Raw genomic sequence first — 16,142 nt, 5'->3', positions numbered from 1 at the left:
CAGACAAATGTGTGTGTGTTCATTTTAATCGTTCTCGGCGTCTTTTTACCTCCCCTGAATTGCGTCTGAGGGACACCATTCTTCCTTTTAGCGACACTGTGCGGTTCCTGGGCCTCACTTTTGATTCCAAGTTGTCGTGCTTGGCTCACCTTAAAGACCTCAAGGTGCGGGCCCTGAAGGCACTGAATATTTTGAAGTGTCTGAGCCATCGGTCCTGGGGAGCAGATCGGGTGCGTCTGCTGCAGTTTTATAGGGCTTTCGTCCGATCGCGTCTTGACTATGGTTGCACCGTGTATGGGTCAGCGAGGCCTTCGTATCTGAAGATTCTTGATGCAGTACACCATGAGGGTATCAGGCTGGCCACTGGTGCCTTCCGTACCAGTCCCGTCCCCAGCCTGTGTGCTGAGGCCGGGGAACCGCCGCTCGCCATCCGGCGGAAACTCCTCATGGTGCGATGGGTGTGTCAATTCCTTGCCTGTCCTACCTCCCCTGCATACCCTACCATTGCCCGACCGCCTATGGAACGTCTCTTTTTCCAGTCGTCCCAGGGCAATGAGACCATTTGGGATTCGTGCCAAGCATTTGCTTGAGTCCCTTGGTGTGGAGCGTGTGGCCCACCAATGACAAGGTTTTACTCGCCTGCCTCCCTGGTTGCTCCAGAGGCCTAGCGTCCTTTTAGACTTGTTGGAGTACCGAAGGAGCTGCACTCCTGCGTTTGTTTTTACCTCCTTATTTTATGATATTTTAAACCAGCATCCCGACCATGTACCAGTATTTACGGATGGCTCTAAACAGGGGGACTCTGTTGGTTGTGCTGTTGTTTTCCCTGATCGAGTCGTCAAGTTATGGCTTCCTGCAGCGTTTACCATCTTTGATGCCGAATTGTTTGTGATCTTGCGGGCTTTGGAGCAGATGAGGTGTGTTCCCAGTCTTAAGTTCCTCCTCTGTTCTGACTCCCTGAGTGCCCTTCAGACCATGCAACACTTGTACCCAACGGATACGGTCGTTCGGAACATCCATGATGCCCTCCTCCACCTGCAACGGCAGGGGAAGGAGGTTTCCTTCTGCTGGGTGCTGGGGCACGTGGGTATTAGGGGAAACGAACTGGCGGATGTGGCTGCCAAAGATGCATGTTCCCTCCCTCACGATGTTGAAAGTGCCGTCCCCCTCCATGCTGTTACCTCCCTCCTGCGTTTTCGTGTTATGCGTCAGTGGGAAGAGGAGTGGCTGGCAGTCGGTGAAAATAAGCTGCGTCTGGTCAAGGCCACCACGCGGCCATGGCGTACGTCCTACCAGTCATGCAGGCGGGATGAGGTTCTCCTCACTCGCCTCTGCATCGGGCACAGTCCCTTAACGCATGGTTATTTACTCCGGCGGGAGGACCCCCCAATCTGCAGTTCTTGCCACCGGATTTGCCCTCTATTTTACAAGATGACGCAATGGCTGTTGTTAAGGTCTTACGGTTTTGTGTCCTGTCCAATTTGTTGCCTCGGATTTTAGGGAGAAGGTTTTAATGTGCTGCTGGGTGACTGGCTCACCCAGGTTTTAGGTAAAAGGTCAGCCAGTCATGATTTCCTCCTTGTTTCCCTTCGGTTTCTGTTCTCTTTTCCTTGTGTTTCCTTTCCTTTATAGTGTTTTCCTTCTCCTCTTGTTTTGCCTCTGTATGTGAGGATTTGGAACTGTGTCAGGTCTGTGTCTTTTAGCCGTTCTCCTTGTTCGCTGTTCGTCTTAGTCCCTTCACTGCATGTGTTCCTGTTTTTATGCATTTGGGCGCTGATGACCACACTGTTTAGCGCCTGTAAACCTCAAACACACACGCACACTCTTTACATTTGTCCTCTAGCCATCCCTGCTTAGCCACTTTGCACTTCCTGTCGATCTCATTTTTGAGATGTTTGTATTCCTTTTTGCCTGGTTCGTTTACTGGATTTTTGTATTTTCTCCTTTCATCAATTAAATTCAGTATCTCTTCTGTCACTCAAGGATTTCTATTATCCCTTAACTTTTTATCTACTGCTGCCTTCACTATTTCATATCTCAAAGCTATCTATTCTTCTTCTACTGTATTCTTTCCCCCATTCTAGTCAATTGTTCCCTAATGCTCTCCCTGAAACTCTCTACAATCTCTGGTTCTGTCAGTTTATCCAGGTCCCATCTCCTTTTTGCAGTTTCTTCAGTTTTAACCTACAGTTCATAACCAATAGATTGTGGTCAAGAGTCCACATATGCCCCAGGAAATGTCTTACAATTTAAAACCTAGTTCCTAAATATCTGTCTTACCATTATATAATCTATCTGAAACCTGTCAGTATCTCCAGGCTTCTTCCATGTATACAACCTTCTTTTATTATTCTTGAACCAAGTGTTAGCTATTATTAAGTTATGCTCTGTGCAAAATTCTACCAGGCGGCTTCCTCTTTCATTCCTTACCCCCATTCCATATTCATCTTCTGTGTTTCCTTTTCCTACTATGGACTTCCAGTCACCCATGACTATTAAATTTTTGTCTTCCCTCACTATCTGAATAATTTCTTCTATCTCATCATACCTTTCATCAATCTCTTCGTCATCTGCAGAGCTAGTCGGCATATAAACTTGTACTGCTGTGGTAGGCATGGGCTTCGTATCTATCTTGGCCACAATAATGAGTTCACTATTCTGTTTGTAGTAGCTTACCCGCATTCCTATTTCTTTTTTTTTTTTTCTTCATTATCAAACCTACTCCTGCGTTGCCCCTATTTGAGTTTGTATTTATAACCCTGTATTCACCTGACCAGAAGTCTTGTTTCTCCCGCCACCGAGCTTCACTAATTCCCACTATATCTAACTTTAACCAATCCATTTCCCTTTTTAAATTTTCTAACGTACCTGCTTGATTAAGGGATCTGACATTCCACGCTGCGACCTGTAGAATGCCAGTTTTCTTTCTCCTGATAACAAGATAACTCTAAGGTAACAGAATTCTGTAATTTCATCTACTTTGTGGTCCCCAATGATAAGTGTATCATATATCTCATTTCTGCTACATCTTATTTCTTTAGTCTTTCTTTGTGTTACTCTCAATACATATTCTGTACTCAATAGCCTGTTCATTTAATTCAATACATATTGTAACTCTCCTTCATTTTCACTGAGGATAGCAATGTTATCAGCATATCTTATCACTGATAGCTTTCACCATCTTAAACCCAGTCTTAAAACCTTTCTTAAATTTCTGTCATAGAGATTGGACAGTAAGGACAAAAGACAACATCCTTTTAATCCGAGGTTCTTGGTCCTCCGTTCTTATTTTTCCTTATTGGTTCTTGTACATATTGTACATTAACTGTCTTTCCCTTTAGCTTACTCCTACTTTTCTCATAATTTTGAAGATCTTTCCTCATTCTACATTGTCAGTTACTTTTCACAGGTTGAAAAATCCGTTGAATGTGTGTGTATTTTTTACTACATTTTAATGTTCATTGAGTCAGTGGGTTATGGCGATGGTGTGGGGGGAGTTCTGTATCTTACGAACAAAACTATGCATCCTCGTGTATTTTGTTATCTGAACAGTAGCTTCCTATAGGTAAGGATAGCTGACCTATTCATTAGGGCTGTACAATTCTCCACTTTACAGCTCAAGTTAAGAAATATGCACCAGACATTGTTACAGAATAGAAGTCTCTGATAAAAGTCTTCTGCCAGAGATCTGTGGTTGGTGAGGCTAACATTTTTGACCAATTCTGCCAGGCTAAAGAAGGGGTGTAGGTTTGAATCCAGACAGAAGAAACGGGATAAGTTGCCCAAAAACTGAATCTGAAGACAATCAACATGCAGGGGGAAAAGTGGGCTGAAACTAATGTGCAGATTCCACAGCTCTAAAAATAAGTTGTCAGTCAAACACTAGAGCTAAAACTAAATGTAAAAGTAATCAGAAGATGGTAAAAATTAGAAACAAATGAGGAAAATATAAGATGTGGGACACATGAAAAAACTATAAATAGTTGTAATGTGACAATGATTAGAGACAAAGGAGTATAATACAAAACAGTAATTTAAAAAAATGAGGAAGGAAGGTGTGAATGGAGAATACAAGGGGGGAAAACGGCGATCGCAGAGTTAGACTGGTTGGATGGCGAGAGCCAATAACAGATTGGAAAGGCAACTTCCATCTGCAGTATTTTTAATCTCTGTCGTTGGTACTGAGAACCTATCCAACACAAATGCTTCAGTCGTCTGGAGATGGTAGATAGATTCTGAGCACGAAACGGAATGCAAGTCCACAAACTTTAAATTTACACTGTTCACAACACATCTGCTGTATGGTGAGCAGCAACTTTCCTTCTCATAATATTGTTACATTCCATCCTGGATTTTCCATTGTTTGATCCCTCCACTTACAGGGTTATTACAAATGATTGAAGCGATTTCACAGCTCTACAATAACTTTATTATTTGAGATATTTTCACAATGCTTTGCACACACATACAAGAACTCAAAGTTTTTTTAGGCATTCACAAATGTTCGATATGTGCCCCTTTAGTGATTCGGCAGACATCAACCTGATAATCAAGTTCCTCCCACACACGGCACAGCATGTCCCCATCAATGAGTTCGAAAGCATCGTTGATGCGAGCTCGCAGTTCTGGCACGTTTCTTTGTAGAGGAGGTTTAAACACTGAATCTTTCACACAACCTCACAGAATGAAATCACATGGGGTTAAGTCGGGAGAGCGTGGAGGCCATGACATGAATTGCTGATCATGATCACCACTATGACCGATCCCTCGGTTTTCCAATCTCCTGTTTAAGAAATGGCGAACATCATGATGGAAGTGCGGTGGAGCACCATCCTGTTGAAAGATGAAGTCGGCGCTGTCGGTCTCCAGTTGTGGCATGAGCCAATTTTCCGGCATGTCCAGATACACATGTCCTGTAATGTTTTTTTTGCAGAAGAAAAAGGGGCCGTAAACTTTAAACCGTGAGATTGCACAAAACACGTTAACTTTTGGTGAATTGCGAATTTGCTGCACGAATGCATGAGGATTCTCTACCGCCCAGATTCGCACATTGTGTCTGTTCACCTCACCATTAAGAAAAAATGTTGCTTCATCACTGAAAACAAGTTTCGCACTGAACGCATCCTCTTCCTTGAACTGTTTCAACCGCGTCGAAAATTCAAAGCATTTGACTTTGTCATCAGGTGTCAGGGCTTGTAGCAATTGTAAACGGTAAGGCTTCTGCTTTAGCCTTTTCCGTAAGATTTTCCAAACTGTCGGCTGTGGTACGTTTAGCTCCCTGCTTGCTTTATTCGCCGACTTCCGCGGGCTACGCGTGAAACTTGCCCGCACGCGTTCAACCGTTTCTTTGCTCACTGCAGGCCGACCCGTCGATTTCCCCTTACAGAGGCATCCAGAAGCTTTAAACTGCGCATACCATCGCCGAATGGAGTTAGCAGTTGGTGGATCTTTGTTGAACTTCGTCCTGAAGTGTCGTTGCACTGTTATGACTGACTGATGTGAGTGCATTTCAAGCACGACATACGCTTTCTCGGCTCCTGTCGCCATTTTGTCTCACTGCGGTCTCGAGCGCTCTGGCGGCAGAAACCTGAAGTGCGGCTTCAGCCGAACAAAACTTTGAGTTTTTCTACGTGTCTGTAGTGTGTCGTGATCATATGTCAATGAATGGAGCTACAGTGAATTTATGAAATCGCTTCAATCATTTGTAATAGCCCTGTATCTGTTTACATACTGCATTATTTTCTCTATCATCTGTGTACCAATATGCTTGCTTTCTTTTTATTTATTTTTGTGTTTCGTTCCTTGTAGCCACATTTTTTTTTTTTTTTTGTCTAAAATTTCATTTATATTGTTTAGATGAAATTTCTTTTGACTTCGGTTCTGACCTCTTCATTATCAACAACTCATTATTTGTGCTTTGGTGTTTATTACCTGTTTCTCAATTGTTGCTTCTGACTCAGTCCCTGTTCCTTACACCCTTCGGAATATAATATTTGGAGCAACTTCTCTTGCCCTCTCACAGAACTACGTCTCAACAATTATTTTCCTATTTTCTATTTTTTTCTTATCCTTTTTATGTATTTTTTAAAGCTATGAAAACCAGACATAAGTATTTCGTTTTTCCCTTTCAGTTTTTTTCAATTTGTTCATGTTTTGGAAATTGGTAAATAAACATTCCTTCTACCTCTAAAATATGTTTGTATGGCAGTATAATAAAAAGCGTAGATTGCTATTCATGATAAAGAGGAGATACTGAGTCACAGATAGGCATAACAAAAAGACTTTTATACATTTGTGGTTTTGGTCAAACACATTCGCACAAGCACAGTCGCCAAGGTGGGCAGTGTACCGTAGCAGCAGCTGATGGAAAAAGCAGTCTGAGGGTGTTTTGGGATGAGTAGGAGGCTGAGTCGGGCAGTGGGAGCAGTAGCAGGGTAGGGGTTGAGAGAAGGTGTAATGCTGCTTGATGGGTGCATGCAGGGATGTGGTGGGGACAGGGTAGGGATGTTATAGTTGAGGCAGCATAAAATGATCCCTGACAGCTTGTAGCTCTGTTGCCAGCTTTCAGCTGTGAAGTGATAATGGCTGCAGGTGTTAATAATAGCCAATGCAGAGCTGTGATAACAATGAGTCATTGCCATGGAGACGTTTACAAAATCACATTACATTAAAGGATGAGATAGGCCTGTGAAGCTGCTGTGCCCAGCTCACTGCAACAGTCAGGGATCAAATTACACCAACTCAGTTATAGTGGCAGTTGAGAGGTTTGAGGGGGAGGAGGAAGAATGGAAAAGTAGAGGAGGGAGAAAAAGGTTAGTGGGTGCACTGGAGTAATAGAAGGCTATTATGTAGTGCTGGTGTGGGAGCAGGGAAGGGGAGAGGTGAGTGAAGGCCAGGGGCTAGCTAAGGTTGAGGCCACAGGGTTACAGGAATGTAGGATATACGAGGTGTGTTCAAAAAGTAAAGTGACTTTATATTCGTATGAAAAAAATTCTGTTTATTCATCAGTATTCATGTTGTCCCCTTCAGAGTAATCCCCCTCAGATACAATACATTTGTGACAACGCTTCTTCCAATCCTCAAAGCACTTTTTGGTACAGCCTTGAGTACTTCCAGTGATGCAGTTTTTATTTCCTCAATCGTTGAAAATCTTCATCCTTTCGTAGCTCTCTTTAGTTTTGGGAACAGGAAAAAGTCGCAGTGGGCCAAATCCAGTGAATGTGGTGGCTGAGGCATGATTGTCATGTTGTTTTTGGCCAATAAATCTCTCGCAAGCAATAACGAATGAGCAGGTGTATTGTAGTGATGCAAAAGCCATGAATTGTTTTTCCCCAATTCCGGAATTTTTTGTGTATTGCTTCTCACAAACAGCACATAACATCAAGGTTATTGACCGTACAACCTTGAGACAAAAGTTCATGATGCACTACACCATGGTAATTGAAAAAAATCAGTGAGCAATACTTTGACATTTGATCGAACTTGGCGTGCTTTCTTCTGTCTTAGCTCTCCAGGGTGCTTCCATTGGGATGATTGGGCTTTTGTTTGAATATCATAATGTTTTGTCGCCAGTTATGACCCTCTTGAGCAGATCATGATCATCATTGACATCATTCAAGAGCTCCTGAGTGATGCTCATGCGACGGTTCTTCTGATCAAAATTGAGAAGTTTTGGAATTAACTTCACTGACACATGTCTCATGCCCCAAAGATCCGAAAAAATTGCTTGACATGAACTGACAGATATGCCAACATCCTCAGCAACTTCTCTTCGATAATTTGATGATTTTCCAAAACAATTTTCTTCAGAGTTTCAACGTTGTCATCTGTTGTTGTTGTGCTGGGACATCCAGAATGAGGTTCATCATGGCATCTTCTCGGCCATCATGGAAGATCTTGTACCACTTGTAAACTTTTTTTACTTAGAGCAGACTCACTGAATGCCATTGTCAATATTTCGGATGTTTTGGAGCACTTGATTCCATTTTTCACACAAAATTTGATGCAAATTCTTTGCTCCATTTTTTATAATAATTGAAAATTGCTGAGCACACTAAAAAAGTCTAACCTTTCTATCTGTCACAAACAAGTGAAGTATGCTGTATACTTGAAACTGTAAACATACATTCGGGACATGTGTACCAGAAAAAAAAAAAATAAAAAAAAAAAAATAAAAATAAAAAAAAAAATAATCGATAATCGTATATACATTGCCCGCACAATTTGAAAAGTCACCCTACTATTTGAACAGCCCTCGTATTGTAGGGAGAGTTCGTGCCTGTGCAGTTCAGGAAAGCTGGTGTTGATAGGAAGAATCCAGATGGCCCAGGCTGTGAAACAGTCATTGAAGTGAAGCATGTTGCATTGGACAGAATGTTCAGCAACTGTGTGGTCCAGCTGTCTCTTGGCCTCAGTTTTTCAGTGGCTATTCATGTTGACAGACAGCTTGTTTGCTGTCATGACCATGTAGAAAGCAGCAGTGGTTGCAGCTTAGTTTTGTAAATCATGTGACTACTTTCAGAAATACTCCTACTTTTGATGGGAATGATGATGCCTATAACTGGACTGGAGTAGGTGGTGGTGGGAAGATGTATGGAACAGATCTTGCATCTAAGTCTATTGCAGGTATTTGAGCAGTGAGGCAAGGGTTGAGAGCAAGGATGAATTAGTGATGGACAGTTATATTGCGTAAGTTTGGTGGGTGGCAGAATACCACTGCGGGAGGGCTGGGAAAGGTAGTGGATAGGATAATCCTCATTTTAGTTCATGACGAGAGGTTGTCAGCTCTCTGGTGGAGAATGTGATACAGTTGCTCTAGTCCTGGATGGTACTGTGGGAATGTTGGAGGTGATAAGTGACTGGAGAGATAAGGCACAACAAATCTCTTGGTTTGTGAAGGCCTCAGTGAGACAGGTGGTATATTTGGAAAGGGGCTGCTCATTACTGTAGGTATGATACCCACGGATGGTTAGGCTGTATGGAATGCACTTCTTGGTGTGGAATGGGTGGCAGTTGTCAGTGGAGGTATTGCTGGTGGTTGGTGAGTTTGGTATGGACAGAGGTACTTATGCAGCCATCTTTGAGGTGGAGGTCAACATCGAGGATTGAGGAGGACCAGGTAAAGTGAGGAGGTGTTGAGGTTCTGGAGGAATGTGGATAGTGTGTCTGTACGCTCAGTCCAGATAACAAAGAAGTTATCAGTGAATCTGAGCCAGGTGAGTGTTTCGGGATTCTAGGTGGTTAGGAAAGATTCCTGTAGATGGCTCGTGAATAGGTTGACATAAAATGGTGCCATGTGGGGGTCCATTGCTGTACTATCAATTTGACTGTAGGAGATGCCTTCAAAACTGAAGCAACTGTAGGTGAGTATATAGTTGGTCAGGGTGACAAAGGAAGAGGTTGTGTGTTTGGAGGCAGTTGGGGGGTATTGGAAAAGTTAGTGTTCAATAGCAATAAGGCCACGTGCAATAGGGGTGTTAGTGTAGAGGGAAGTAGCAGCAGTAGTGATGAGCAGGACACTGTGTGGTAAAGGAACAAGAACCCAGCAGAGTCAGTGGAGGAAATGATTGGTGTCTTTTATATAGAAGGGTAGGTTATTGGTAACAGGTTGAAGATGTTGGCCCATGAGGATAGAGATTCTCTCAATGGAGGGCACAGTAACCAACCACAGTGGGGTGTCCTACGTGGATCAGTCTGTGGGCTGTAGGAAGTGTGTAGAAGGTAGGAGAGGAGGAGGAGTGGTATATATACACACACACACACACACACACACACACACACACACACACACACAGAGAGAGAGAGAGAGAGAGAGAGAGAGAGAGAGAGAGAGAGAGAGAGAGAGAGAGATATTCTGGGATGGGCCTATTGATGTGGTGAAAGACCGAAGATATTGTTGTATTTCTGGGATGGGGCCCCTGTGGCGGGGTTTCAAGGTGGATGCATCTGACAGCTGGCGGAGTCCCTCTGCCAAGTAATACCTGCAGGTCAAAACCACAGTAGTGGAGCCTTTGTCAGCTGGTAGGGTTACAAGGTTGGGATCAGTTTTTAGTTGGTGGATTGTGATTCTTTCTGTGGATGAAAGATTAGTTTCATGTTGAGGGATTTGGGGAATGATGGTGAGGCAAGGTTTGAGGTTAAGAAATTCTTGAATGTTAATAGAGGGTGATTTGGGTTATTGGGGTTGGATCTCAGTTGGATGGACGAGTGATCTAAGTCAGGCAGGGTTCAACATTGGATTTGTATTATGTTATTTATAACTGATGGTAATTTGTATTTCCTTTGTGTTAATTACATTTGGATTTGAGTGTTGTTTGTTTGTGTATTTAGGTGTCCGTGCTGGCGGGTATACCGTCTGGGAGTGCGCTGTGCAGCTGTGTGGCTGCTAGCAGTTACCTGCTGGCTGAATGACAGGCTTCTGTGTGACACCTGGCTGTCCCTCAACTTCCCATACTTACATGCTCTATGGCATGTGCTGATCTTCATAGCATCCTACACTGCATGTGTGCTGTTTGCATACTTTGCTGTCCAAGAGGAACGTCCAGAGCAGACACCTATGCTGCGGTACTGGCCTAGAGATGACTTTGAACTAGGAATCCCATATGTTTCAATTCGTTGCTACTATAAAAATCACAAGAATGAAATATAAATCAAATGAGTTAATGTCCTCATGTTCAGTGTTGCTAGATGTATACCAAATAATATTCATAGTTTTTTAACATTTTTACATTATTGTATAGTAACTACAATAACATTCTACCGTTACTGGTATGTTTGTGGTGTGCCACTGTCTTGTAATTAATATTCCAACCTTTTCCCCCTCACATGAACAAATTGTCCCACAGTTCTTGGTAATAACCCTAACAACGAATTTATAATGTAAAATTATGCAATTTCTGTTAAAAGGAAACTTAATATATTTAATTTATTTAGCAAAAGTATTGGCACATGTAGTTGCCAGAGTTTAAAAAGAGAAAGTATGATCTGTATGTGTACCCATACAGAGGTTTATAGCAATATAATATTTTTTATTTAATTTAATTTCTCACCATGTTGTAAATATTAGTAGTATGTGAATGTTTTTTGTACATAAAAATAGTTACTGAGTGCAATATTTAATCACTACTTAAACTTTGTATCATACAGAGTAGGATACACAGTGTTACCTTAGTAATTAAATGTTCAGTTGATGTTTAAGTTTAAACAGCTTTTGTTTGTCTATGAATACTTATAATTTGTTTAAGACTGTTGAGGAGGTGAACTTGTAAACAGGAGATAATTCATGAAACAAGTATCTGCAATATCTATATAGGGCTGCTCCCAGTTAAGAGTGCCAAGCATCAAAGCAGGAACATCATTACAATTAACACCTTCTGCCACTGAAATATATGGTGTATCTGTTTTGAAAGATTCTGTAACAATCCAAAAATTTCAGTGGAAAAGAACCTAGCTGGATGTGTTATTGTTCTGCACTACATTCAGAATGAACTTAAAAATCAGGTCATTTATACAGGATACAATAACAAAAGTAACTGCAATAATATAATTTTTTCATTAATTTTTGTCATTTTACCATCTATATTATTGACTGCTATATAGATGTAATTTCTTTACTTGCTGCTGGAAGTGCTTATCAAGACCAATTCTAAGAGTGGATATAAGGTTGCATATTGAAAAACGTTTCTCTCCAAGTAATGCATTAGCACCCGTGTCATCATCAGACACTAAAGGCAACCTATTGTTGGTGTGCCACCCTTCTCTGTCCCTAACCATTTGGTCACAGTTACTGCAATTCATTCCATTGTCATATGATGTTCAAGGCCAGCGTACTGATTTTTTTCTCAGTATTTTTCTTTCAAGATGTGTTCTATAAAGCTGTTATGTGAAATTAGGTGTTCACTTAATTTAGTTTTTCTTCTCTCTGTTAACCAGAGTCCTTTTCTCTTCAGTTTCTTTTAATATTTATTCATTAGACGTACTTCCTTTCAATGCAGGGTGTTTTGTGGCTGTTCTCTATACCCAGCACTCGTAATTTTTTTCCTCTTAAGTCCACCCTTCACAGCCATAACTTAAAATGGTCCAAAAAGTTATTCTTATTTCTGAATGCTTGTTTAATCATAACAGTCCTTTTTTTTAAAAAAAATATCCATTATACTTGTGTTGTCTGCTATTGTACTTCCTGAGTAGCTAAATTGATTTACTTGGGGTAGCATTTTACTCCCTACCTTAATGTTTGCCTTTAATTGTCTTTTCAATTTATTTTAGTCTTGTTTGCCTCTAGTTTATGTGTATCCAAGGCATTGGACAAACTTTTAGTGTAAAGTTCATATTGTTACCAGAATTTGCTAAGATGATTATATCAGCAGCAAATCAAATACACTGTAATTGTTTCCAATTAATTTTGATCTCTTTGGTGCTGCTTTTCATTGTTCATGTTGCACTGGCTGTAAATAAATAAGGATAGCACTTATGTGAGGATCTTGAATATATTTGGCAATTTTCACTAGTCATTGCTAACCCCTGATATGAACTTATTTGGCTTATTAAGGGGCAGGCCTCTTCAACACACAAATTAGAGGAGGGAGACTCTTGAAATGAATGACTGTTGCTAAATGTGAAACTTTTTATTCCTCCTGCTGGTTGCTAAACTACTGGTATCAATTCAAACTATATTGAAGTTTTTTTTCTGAAGCAATAACACCATAAAACTTTGGCTACAAGAAGTTTGCTATTTTCTTACACATGGTGTATGCAGTTATGCGGAGAAAAAAAATCTGAAGTTATGATCTCCTGCACTTTTCCAACACTAAATTTATTTAAACATCTATTTAATATTTCTTGCCTGTTTTGTAGTAATTACTTGTAGAGAAAGTTAATTTGCTTCTTCCATGTGGTACATGGGAAGTATTGGGGCCAACAGGAAATATGTCTTTGTAACTGATAATCAGTTATTAATACATGGCACTTGTTTTCCTAACAGAGTAAAAACATTTGCTTTCATAAGTCTTGGAAATTAAATTTGAAACTGCTCACTTTTGTTGTACTTCCTGCTGTACACTGTCCAGTCACACTAACGTGACCACCTGTCAAAAGCCTGAATAGCCACCTTTTCAGTGTAAACCAATGTGAAATGTGGAGGAATCAAATCAGTGAGGTGGAAGGTACTAACAGGGACACAGAGCTGTGCTGCCCCTCCCCCTCCCCCTCCTCCTGTACCATGGCCAGCTGCGCAAGGTTTTGCGACTGAGGATCCATTGTGCGAACAGCTTGATTGAAGTGGTGCCCCACATTCTCAACTGGGTTTAAATCTTGGGGTGTTTGGTGGCCAGGGGTGTATGGTAAACTCATCTGGTTCTCTTTGATCCAGGCACGTACACTGCAAGCTGTGTGACGCATTGCACTGTCCTGCTGGTAGATGCCACTGTGCCGAGGAAAAACAAGCTGCATGTGGGAGTGGGCATGATTCCCAAGGATACATGCGTACTTGTGTTGGTTCATTGTGCCAACCAGAATGACGAGATGACCCAGGGAATGCCACACAATTGCTCCCCAGACAATATTATGTGCAGGGTGTTTGCTTTAAGATGTTTCGCACTGTACACACCAATGGCCACCTGTCCAATGATGCATAAAATGTGATTCATCTTAAAAGGGCACCTGTCGTCACTCAGTGGATGTCTAGTTGTGGTACTGGTGTGCATATTCCAGCCTTCATCGCTGATTAACATCAGTCAGTTTGGGTGTATGAACCAGCAGTGTGCTGTGGAGATCCATTTGCAGCACTGTTCACTGCAATGTCATTGGTTCATCTGGACATTCAGTTGCTCAACAGTAGCAAGTCTGTTTGCCCGTACGCATATTCGCAGCTGTCATTCACCGCTGTCATCTGTGGTCTGTGGTGCACCACAGTTGCTTCGGCACTGATTTTGGATTGCACCATTTTACCATGCATGGTATACTTTAACCATGGTGGCATGTGGACAGTTTACAAACTTAGTCATTTCGGAAGCACTTCCACCATGGCTCAAAATCCAGTTGTCATGCCCTTTTGGACATCAGATAAATCACTATGTTTCCATATTATGACAAAGATTGCACTGTTCTTTGCATCTTGTAACCTGCTTTATGTACACCCTACAATGGTAACGCTGCCGCCTGGTGTCTGTAAATGGTTACTGCATGCTGACATCGAACATATGTGTTGGTCATATTAATGTGACTGGACTGTGTATTACCCACCATGTATGGATTTCTGTTCTTGCCTATGTGATTAAAAGGGAATATGCTTAATGATAATTGTATATGCAGTATTTTGCTTTGAATTTTGAAAATTTCTTGCCCTCTCTAGTCTGAATCTTTACTTATTTACTATTACATGCTGGTCTTGTATTTAGGTGTTTCATTAAACACTTTGATTTATTTCATATTGCGTATTACCCTCATTGTATTTTTTGCCATATCGGTCTCTGATGATGTATTACAATGTTACAGGTAATGAAAACTGTAATTTTTAGAAATCTGCCTTGAGATTCAGAGGTAGAATTTCATATTATAGAGCAGTCTCTGATCTTGTAATCTGTAACTCAATAAGCTTAAAATATTTTTTAATATTTTTTGTGTGTGAACCAGAAATGTGATTCACTGTGTTGGGTATGCTCAGAAAGAAGAGACTGAATCTCTTGGCACATGTTACATTGTCTGTGGCACAGTTTTAATATTGGATGTTGGGGATGAACTTATGATGTGCTCATTCTGAATAAATATTTTATTTTCTACCATTAGAGTGTCAAAAGGTAGAATCATGAGAGGACACTGTCATAACAGATGAGTAATTAGAGTATAGTGCATGTGTGTCAAGAGGAATTACATTTAAAAACTGTGCTTAGCGAGTACAAATTTCTGGTGTTTATATAATTGAACATTTACCTGATTCTTTGACAGCTAAATCTTAAATACCAAAGATAATAAACTTTTGTATAATATAATTCAACATTTTGTATGATTGTATTTTGATAAGAGAAATAAAAAATGAATTATGTTGTGTAACACAATGATTTATCTTGTTATTAAGTATGAAAATTAGTCAGATGCTGATGACTCCTAACTGAGCTACTTAAATTTAACTGAGAGCAGTGTTACACCTCAAAAAGCAGTCTGCACCTTTTTATATACCAGTTTTCCAGTCGCCTTTTTACCATAAAAATTATTTATATAAAATATATACAATAATTCTTTGAATCATTGTATATTTTACATTGACAGTGGAGGAAATGTTGAGAAGCAGACAGGCACATTTATAAAAAAATATTGTTCTTATTTCTTCCTGGATTTCCCATTATACTTTATAGGAAAGATTTGAGGTTGTTGAAACCAAACTAATAATACTTTAATTCATTACTTTACATTTAAATGTCTCACCACTTTTATGGCTCAATAGTTCATTGTGAACCTTGCTCTATTCAACAATTCTCCACCAGTTATCACATCACGATCCCTCTCTTGAGCTTTCCATCCTCTACAGTCCATTTCTGCAGGTCCTCCATGACTCCATCTATCCACCTGGTTCTCAAACGGCCCAATCCTCTGACACCTTGGATATCCTTTTGGTCACTTCTGTATCAGACCCATGCCAAATGCTACCCCCATCTCAGTGTGTCTGATTTCACTATTCTTCTAACAGATGGATTTTTATATACAGTATAGCTCATGGTTGTACCACCATCACCACCTCCTCCTCCTCCTCCTCCTCCTCCTCCTCCTCCTCCTCCTTTCAAAGTTTGGACCAATGATTTTTCAAAGTACCTTCCTCTCAAAGGCATCTAGCATTCCAACATATTTTGATGTTAATTTTCTAATAGGCTTTGTTGCCTGCTATTTATCTGTTTCATTTCATAATTGGTGTCATTTTAGTGGATGAATGTCAATCCCAGATATTGAAACTGCTGTCCTCTCCAAAAGTTCATGTTCAGCATGAGGATGACATGCTCTTCCAGCAGCCATATATTTATACTATGTTGTTTGATATCCAGTCCCATATACCTATCAGCTGCTAAAGTGTGATGAACGTCTCCTCCATTGTCTTCCTAATTCTTGTGACTACACCTATGTCACGGGCATGAGATATTAAACAATGGAAAATCCAG

The 16,142-nt window shown here is 40.7% G+C and overlaps 1 protein-coding gene across 1 annotated transcript in view; it reads left to right on the top strand.

The window, feature by feature from the left end:
* The window catches only part of LOC126484650 (alkaline ceramidase), a 28,218-nt gene extending 13,168 nt beyond the window's left edge, over nucleotides 1-15,050 (top strand). The window contains exon 5 of the mRNA XM_050108240.1: nucleotides 10,330-15,050. Coding sequence (XP_049964197.1) covers nucleotides 10,330-10,648 — 319 coding nt within the window. The 3' untranslated portion in view covers nucleotides 10,649-15,050. The remainder of the gene's footprint in view (nucleotides 1-10,329) is intronic.
* Nucleotides 15,051-16,142: the final 1,092 nt, after the last annotated feature.

This window comes from Schistocerca serialis, chromosome 6 (assembly GCF_023864345.2).
Source record: "Schistocerca serialis cubense isolate TAMUIC-IGC-003099 chromosome 6, iqSchSeri2.2, whole genome shotgun sequence".
NCBI classification, from domain to species: Eukaryota; Metazoa; Arthropoda; class Insecta; order Orthoptera; family Acrididae; genus Schistocerca; species Schistocerca serialis.
Note: the sequence above shows the minus strand (reverse complement) of the source record. Positions and strands in the feature narration are given on the sequence as shown.